General features: G+C 40.7%; 1 protein-coding gene across 1 annotated transcript; it reads right to left on the bottom strand.

Moving 5' to 3' along the window:
* Positions 1–5,533: 5,533 nt before the first annotated feature.
* Positions 5,534–8,139, bottom strand: LOC124260599 (partner of bursicon-like). The gene is made up of 3 exons (XM_046694921.1): positions 8,045–8,139; positions 7,112–7,379; positions 5,534–6,051 (listed from the first exon to the last, which is right to left on the bottom strand). Exons 1-3 carry the CDS (start codon positions 8,137–8,139, stop codon positions 5,899–5,901), a joined length of 516 nt encoding a protein of 171 aa, XP_046550877.1. The 3' UTR covers positions 5,534–5,898.
* Between the last annotated feature and the right edge of the window lie 793 nt (positions 8,140–8,932).

The following is an 8,932-nucleotide window of genomic DNA, read 5'->3' as shown; positions in this document are numbered from 1 at the left end:
CAGACTCGCTGACTAGGTTGACATATGTCAACATCCCAGTTGCATAGATCGATGCTCATGCTGTTGATCACTGGATTGTCTGGTCCAGACTGGATTATTTACAGCCAGCCGCCATATAGCTGGAATATTGCTGAGTGCGGCGTAAAACAACAAACCAAAGCAAACTAAAAAACGTTAGGACATCTAACCAAGTTCTGAGTTATTGCAAGAACGTTTTTTAGTTAAACGCCAAACAAGGTCTTCTTGATTTAGCACTCGTTAACATTCAGCTTGAAAAAACATCGAATTCTCACAAGAACTTTACAGCTCAATGAACGCTGATTACTTTGTTGACAACAGCACCTGGGCCCCGCATCCTCCAGGCGTCTGATTACTCCAGCAGATGGACGACAGATCATATGCCGCACATAAACCTACTGTAGCAAACAAACCATAACCCGAGAGATAAAAATGATGTGTAACAATATCCTTACATACACACACCAAACATAATGATCTGTACATCGATTATTTGACCAAAATAGCTGACCAGGCATCCTGGAGGTTGAATATCGGAAAGGACAAAAAACGGTGTGCTGTTCAACGGACAAATGGAAGATGCACTATTAAGGATAGTTCCAGATCATGGTGACGCCGATGTAAAAGCTAAGCTTTTGTTTGTTACGGAAGTCTTCGTCGATGGTGATGGTGATGGTGATGGCGATGGTGATGGTGATGGTGATGGTGATGGTGATGGCGATGGTGATGATGGGCAAAGTTGGTTCCTTGTCCGTTGCCAAAGGATGGGATATAGCTCTTGGATATGCCTGTACATTTGGATGTCATATCGCTGCATTCATTGAATATATCGTGATTGATTTGACACAGCATGTAAATCTGTTATTTAATGTATTCATGCTTGAAAGATACAGTGGTGATGTACATTCGATATATTATGTATTGAATACATTTAATACACTGTGATGTACATTCAAAAATACTGCATACATTTAATGTATAGTAATTATGCATATTCCTTATATCAAGTACTGCATACATTTAATATATAGTTATGTACATTCAATATATCAGATATTACATGCTTAATATATAGTGATAATTTAATATAAAGTGATGTATATATCAAGATATATTTCCTACGTAAATTTGATATATAGTGGTGTACGTTCGATGTAAAGTATTGCATAGTGAATGAATGAATGAAATGTCTTTATTTCCTCCAATAATGTCGGAGAGTACAATGAATTATTACATGAATACAAAATACATGATTATGTACAAATCATATTACAATGGGAGAGAAAGTTAAGCATATGTATATATAATACACTGGGGCGTCACTGAATGGAATACGAATCATAGGTAGATCCTGCTCTGTAGGTTCCACGAACCAATGTTTCTGGCTACAATGTCAATGAACAGGGCCCACATGTGGATGTCCATGTTGTCCACGATAGGGGTGATGCCGCCAAGTAGAGTGCTAACTCTCGTGTCATCAGAGCTACTCTCCAGATTGATGTATGTCTCTAGTGGCAAAATATCGAACACTCGTTCATACATGTTATTTCTTTGGCTAAACAGTTCATGGCAGCACAACAACTGGTGCTGCACAATATCATCTGTCTCCTCACGACATATAAGACAGAGTCCAGCACTGACCGGTAGTATCCCCAGCTTCACCAGGGTCTACACAGGCCTACAGTACAGGTCAAACAGTCAGCACATGTTCCACAGTCTATGGTGAGGTGAGGTGAAATTGGGTTTAACGTCGTGCTTGAGAATATTTCGCTCATATGACGACGTGCATACGTGTGTAATTGTATGTGCGGCTGCTTGTACTAGCCCAGACTTAAGCTGTTTTTATAGTGCTAGCCCACTGAGATACCATGCCACAATGAAGCATGAATACCCCACTCAGACACATTATACTGACTCCGAGCCGACCAGTCCTTGTTGTACTCATTAATGCCGAGCGCCAGGCAGGGACCAACAAGTACCATATTTTAACGTCTTTGGTATGACGCGGTCGGGGGTCTTTTGGTATGACGCGGCCGGGGATCGAACCCGCGACCTTCCGCTCTCCGGGCGGACGCTCTAACCACTACACCACGGAAGCGGCTCCACGGTCTATGGGACGAGAGGCCCGTGTGTATAGCAGTAAACCGTTGTAAGTCGGGCCGCATTGATAACTGCTGTCTATACATGTCTCTGAACTTGTCCTCCACCCAATTATGTACTGTTATATTGATGCATTTGTATCGACTTATGGACTTAGTCAGTTTTCGATTACAATTGTTAATTACATCACATTCTTCACAAACGTCGCCTATATAGAATAAAGAAGTTGTATATCCATAAAAATAGTCCTCATTTTACATTCTTCGTTGTGTGTTAGCTTCACACCTATAGTTCGCTTACTTTAAGTTTCAGCTTCGGAGTCAGCATGTAATAGTTGATATATATTTTGTGTATCACGCATTATAATAGATTTGAGTTATCATGTCCAAGTTGACGTACTGTCACGGAGCTCTTGAGACCAGGGTGTAAATATAGTAATTCCGGAAAATGAGATAAAGCTTCGCAAGTGTTTTATTAGCAGGTAACAGTATCTAAAGACAAGCACTCCAAGGAATCAAAGGCCCATGGTTTGGTACCTGATCTCTTGTCGCAGATCAGGCGTTCTTCTACGGGAGCACAGCCCTTCTGACATTTTGGGTAATGCAAAAGTCTGCAGTGTTGGAGAGTCTCCATATTACCCGGATAGTTCTCGGTGGCTTATGGTAGCGCCTTTCCAGGGAGAAGTCAAATTCGCTGTCTGGGTTGCGTGTAGAGCGGGCAAGGACCCTGAGCTGACGACGAGCCTTACAAGCTTGACTTTGCCAGGATCACCCGAACCCTCTCTGTTGCACTAATTTCTTTTAATATGTAAATTAATTAAATAATAATGATATGTATTGTGAATGAATATGGTTTTACACCGCTTTTAGCAATATTCCAGCAATATTACGGCTGGGGACACCATTCATTTGGGCTTCGCACATTGTACCCATGTGGAGAATCGAAACCGGATCTTCAGCGTGACGGACGGACGCTTTTATCAATTAGGCTAAAACACCGCCCTGATATGTGTGTTGTTAGTAAAGGTGAACAGGTGTTTCTTATTAAAGTGTATATGTGTTTGTTATTTACAATATATAGGTGTTAAATATAAGTGTATATTGCTATCAGACAAGACCGAAAGGTGGGCGTGGCACACCTTATCAGTCCACGTGGTTGCTGTAATCAATCATGAATAAAACATACAAGAAGACATTGTTAAAGAATATAGTGATTTATTCAGAAATAATGGGGTTCTGTTGATACCATTCTATTCAGTTTATTTAACACACAAAATATAATGAACAACAAACAATTTCAGATAAGTGACCTTGTCTTAAGGAATGCTTTCTACACTAAAGCTGTGACATGTCAAATAGACTCCATTAAAGGAAACCTCGCGAAGGTGACCTTGGCCGTGGTGCTGACAATGACAGTGGTACATCATTTCACAAAACCAGTTGGAATATCAGAGATTATTTGACTTCAAATGTAAAAGTCATATATTTCTGGGAGTCACGATAAACATATTATTTGACAAGAAAAGAATGCTATACTATTTAAGAATACGTATTAGCCTATTAGTCGGAAAACCGTACAACTAAGCATTGAAAGTAGTGACATTTCACCAGATGAAGATAGTTTCACAAATGAGTGAGTGAGCGAGTTTATTTTTACGCCGCTTTTAGCAATATTCCAGCAATATCACGACAGGGGACACCAGAAATGGGCTTCACACATTGTACCCATGTTGGGAATCGAACCCGGGTCTTCGGCGTGACGAGCGAACGCTTTAACCACTAGACTACCCGACCACCCCACAAATGAGTGAGACAGTAACTACACATTGGTTGTTATTGTAATAATGATGATTAGCTATATGCCCACTCACTTCCTATTGTTAGTTCCAAGATTTATCAATACTAATAGAATGGATGTATTCGTGGCCCCAAGTTCCAGCTCATTATATATTCTACTTTACTGTTAGTTTTCTGCATGTATTTAAATAACCATTTAAGTTTCATCGATGAAATTAACCAGCATATCCGATTATCATGTTAAATGTGAAAATTAATTAACGTTCCATAGAACATGATATTTAACAACAACATTAATAACTGCAACGACAACAACTGCAGCAGCAACAACAACAGACTATCTCAGCCAATACATTGGACGAAAACAGTGTGTGCGGCCGTCATACGCGAACAAAGCGTTTTCAATTGCCTTAGCCAAATGTTCAATAACAATGAACGACACGTGTGCAACACAAGACCTGTCCAGATGAGCTAGACGTGTTACGATTTTAGTGCATTTCGAAAACAAAAAATATCTAGATTCAGAAAAGCCGAACATTCAATGAGGAACATTATCATATCTGATCAAAACATTTCACTACATAAGTATTTAGTTTTGGTGCCAATAGTTTGCTTCTTTTAAAATTAATTTTTCAACGAGGGTCCTTCAAGAGGGTGTGAAACTACTTGATAATATCACCCAGACGAGTAGATAATCAATACCAAACTCAATCGATAACTAACATAAATCAAATCTACACAAACCATTAACACACTGATTCTCTGGCTGGTACTCAGCATGCTCTGAAGTCTAAACCGATTGTTTCTGAGTTTGTATTCAAGAACAAGAACAAGATTTATATTCAAATAATTATCAAAAAGGAATCGATAATTTTGTCTTTCCGTGTATGACGTCGTTTGTTTTTAACTCTTGGCACTGGATATAATTTGAAACACATTGGCATTTTTCTGATTTTTTTATTGAGACAAAACTATCGACAGGATATTGCGATACATCAGTGCTTAAATAACAACACTCGGCACTGTCTTATTGCACTTCTTAAGAGGAAATTTGAGTGAACATACTCTTCTACCCATTGTCTTAGATGTATGTTGAAAATGTTTTGAATTGTCTGTTTAAGACGCAAAAATTGGACTATTTATGGCGTGGTAAACTATATCTAAACTTTACTGGGTTTACATTTGAAACAAACCACACCACGTGTTAATAACCAGGCACGTATATAACTGTTATCAAATATGTTTTTAATAAGTATCAAACATTTATTTATCAGAAATATTTTCAGACGTGTTTAGAAATGGTATCAAACGTCTTCATATCTATTTTCAGACGTGTTTAGAAATGGTATCAAACGTCTTCATATCTATTTTCAGATGTGTTTAGAAATATTTTCGGACGTGTTTAGAAATAGTATCAAACGTCTTCATATCTATTTTTAGACGTGTTTAGAAATATTTTCAGACGTGTTTAGAAATAGTATCAAACGTCTTCATATCTATTTTCAGACGTGTTTAGAAATGGTATCAAACGTCTTCATATATATTTTCAGACGTGTTTAGAAATATTTTCAGACGTGTTTAGAAATAGTATCAAACGTCTTCATATCTATTTTCAGACGTTTATATAAATATTATCACACTGGGAGTAGACACATCAAGAGGCTTAAAATGAATCCTGGTCAAGTTTAACCGAAGTCAATCCATACGATCTCTTCTCTCCAAGTAGGAAACCGGTTCCAGTTGAGACGCAGACATCCGGGTCACAACCACATAAGGGAACAGCCTTTCTCATCTCTGATGGTGATCGAGTCCATCAGATATCGCTGAAATAGGAACAGCAGCTTAAGTCAGTCAGCAGTCCCGGACACAAATCGGGCAACCTGGTTCCTTTGAGACAGTTTGTCGGTTGACTAGGATGAATCGGAATTCTAATTTTTCAAACTGAAACCGGATGCAGTCCACCGCCAACACAAACCAGTTTGTATCAGTTTTCACACCGGAAACAGCCACAGTTGCGCAGATCCTTGATCGTCGTTGTCGGATGGAGATGGGGCATGAGATTGCCGTCCTCGCCGTAACATTCCTGCATCACGATGCGTCTCTGTGCTTGTTCTCCCTCGCGACAACAACGGCAGTCCTGGAGAAATGAGTCAGTATATATGTCAGTAAATGAGTGAGCGAGTGAGTGAGTGAGTTGAGTTTTGCAATATATCAGCTATAACACAGGGTATGGGTCAGGCTCGCTGATGCATATCATCGTATTATAATTGCGTTGATCGATGCTCATGATTATTATTTTATATTATTTATTATAGGATATTTATATAGCGCACATATCCAGGCAACTAGTGCATGCTCAAGGCGCTGGTATTTTTTTTGTATTTTTTCCCCCGATGCTCATGATGTCAAACACTAGATTATCTGGTCCAAACTCGATCAGTATCAGTGTATGAAATAAGCCAAAAATCCAGCCAGACATCAGGGCTGGTAACTTCAAAATGTTACCAGCCCAAAATGGATTTAACCAGACCAAATATGGTGAATTTACTCAGATGTATGGAACATCTAAATGTTTTACCAGACCATCGGGCTGGCTAGCTGTAAATTTAGACCGTCCGTCAGAAATCTAGACCGTCTCGGGCGGTCGGACGGGCCTTATTTCATGCACTGTCAGTATACAGACCAACATCATATAGCGGATTATTGCTGAGTCCGGCGTTGAACAGTCAGGGGCGTAGCTACCATTATTAAAAAAGCCCGGGCTTACACACGATTGCTGCTAAAAATGTTGTGAAGCCCACAATACTATCTAAATATATATATATAGCTATTGCATACAAAGAAAAACTGGCTTGCTACGCGTCTGACAGTAAGCAGCCTTTTAGCATGACGAGTGAACACTTTAACTACTAGGCTAACAAGAGTGACTGTATTTTACTTGACGTGGCTTATGAAAACATTTCACTGGGTGGGGGCACTGTTGGGGCTCTGGAGACTGGGCCGTCCAAGGAACCACAATTTGCGGCGAGTCCGTTGGGCACGCCAGAAACCTATCGTCATGGGTTCGAATCCCGTTTTGCCCAATCATGGTTCTAAGTTTGCCAGCACCGCTCGACAAACGGTACGCCCAGTGGACCCAACTCTGCAAGCTTAAATACAGCATCCTATACAAGTGTTATCGAATACCGCATGCATACCTTCTTGAAGGGGTAGTGATGTACGCTTGGAGACAAGACTGATTCACAGACGCCCTCACATTTGTTCACCGTTAACCTGGCAACGCAGCTGACCGGTAACCTCTGACCGTTAACCTCGGCTACAATGTTCTTTACAATATCAACTTCCGTGGACAGTGTTTGGCAGTTGTCTTGCCAGTATGTTGGCCGAACGGTGGCCACAACAGTGGTGAAGATGGCAGCAAAGAGGACGTGCAGGACCGCCACCTCGCGTGGCCCGATCGCCATTCTGCAACACAGGACATGAACATGGATAATCTATACACATGGAAATAAGTATCGCAACATCCAATATTGTCATAGTATGACTATTATGCCATGAACAATTTAATGTATTATCTGGATGAAGTGATCATCAAGGAATACTTAAATGGCAAATCTAATCTAAACGCAAAATGAACGAAACGAGGTAGTTTGTTCAGAGAAGCAAACATGGCAAAACATTGACTCATTTTATAGTGCTGATAACTGTGGTCGTATGACGTTAAGTGTCAACAACCGAGCGCCAATGTCAATATCTGGTGTAACTTCTTCCAACTGCAAGAATAGGTCTTCAGCAACCCATTCTTGTCACAAAAGGCGACTATGCTTGTCGTAAAAGGCGACTAACGGGATCGGGTGGTCAGGCTCGCTGACTTGGTTGACACATGTCATCGGTTCCCAATTGCTCAGATCGATGCTCATGCTGTTGATTACTGGATTGTGTGGTCCAGACTCGATTATTTACAGACCGCCGCCATATAGCTGGAATATTGCTGAGTGCGGCGTAAAACTAAACTCACTTACTCACTCTTTCAACTGCCAAAAGATCCCTGATTCCCTCCATTGATTGTTTGGAAGGTTGGCGATTTCGTACTGGAGGATCTCTCTGCTGTTTGGGATTGAGATATGTACTCCTGACAGGCCAAGGTAAAGTTGCTCTTGACGTTAGAAATCACCAACATGAAATCACCACGTGCATGAAGACTGTCGTCCATGAAGACTGCCATGTGTTTAGAGGATGGTCATCGAAATGTGGTACAACAACCCGGTCTAGGATGTCAGTGATGTACCGTTGCATATTCAGGTTTTGTCAGATCGTCACAAGGTCATGTTAAAAGTCAGAGGCACCCTCACACGATCAATGAACCCCTGCCAAGGAGTACTTGCTACGAGACAATCTTTTGAGTAAATGCAGTGTGTCTGCGGCGACAAACACCAGCTCGGATATCACTCGTGAACAAAAGAAATCGACTTTTGCCCGACCAAAGGACCCTTCCCTATGACGTCAAATTCCAGTGACGTCGAGCTTGGTGTTGTGTTAAGTGTTGCTTTGTGCTGTGAGGATAATAACGGACGTCTAATACCGTCTGGCTCGTGGAAGCGTCTCTGTTTTAACAAGCCACGTGATAGGAACGGATGAAGTTTTGTGAGTCTGACAAGGGATGATTCCTCCATAGGGGTTGTCAACCGTGGTAGAACTGAACGCTGACGTCATTAGTTTCCTGATTTGTTTCTGGCCAATCAGCTGATAGTCGATTGATGATAACCATCTTCTACTACAACAGTCCTCAATGACATGCTAGCATTCCGTGTCCCAATAACCGTACTTCTTGGAGCAGTTGCCATATGAGGAGCCCTCATAGTTGCTTCTGATAGGTGATTTAGGTATCCGAAAATTCGTATACCTGAACATTATTTGGAAAAAAGCAAACGTTCGGATACACGAAGTACTACTGGATATCTGTTTCTGCTTCAAGTCAGACCATTTGAGTTTTAGTAGTGGATTTTAAAAAAAAATAG

Source organism: Haliotis rubra, unplaced genomic scaffold (genome assembly GCF_003918875.1).
Source record: "Haliotis rubra isolate DU_JTF1 unplaced genomic scaffold, ASM391887v1 Scf77, whole genome shotgun sequence".
In the NCBI taxonomy this organism is placed as follows: Eukaryota; Metazoa; Mollusca; class Gastropoda; order Lepetellida; family Haliotidae; genus Haliotis; species Haliotis rubra.
This window is presented reverse-complemented; position numbering and strand designations above follow the sequence as displayed.

What these genes read in the sequence shown, in the direction of transcription:
- LOC124260599 (XM_046694921.1), bottom strand. Translation starts at nt 8,139, where the DNA reads ATGGCAGTCTTCATGGACGACAGTCTTCATGCACGTGGTGATTTCATG. An exon ending in TTTACCTTGGCCTGTCAGGA is followed by an intron (nt 7,380 to 8,044) that starts GTACATATCTCA and finishes CCTGTGTTGCAG; the next exon opens with AATGGCGATCGGGCCACGCG. An exon ending in ATCACTACCCCTTCAAGAAG is followed by an intron (nt 6,052 to 7,111) that starts GTATGCATGCGG and finishes TCATTTCTCCAG; the next exon opens with GACTGCCGTTGTTGTCGCGA.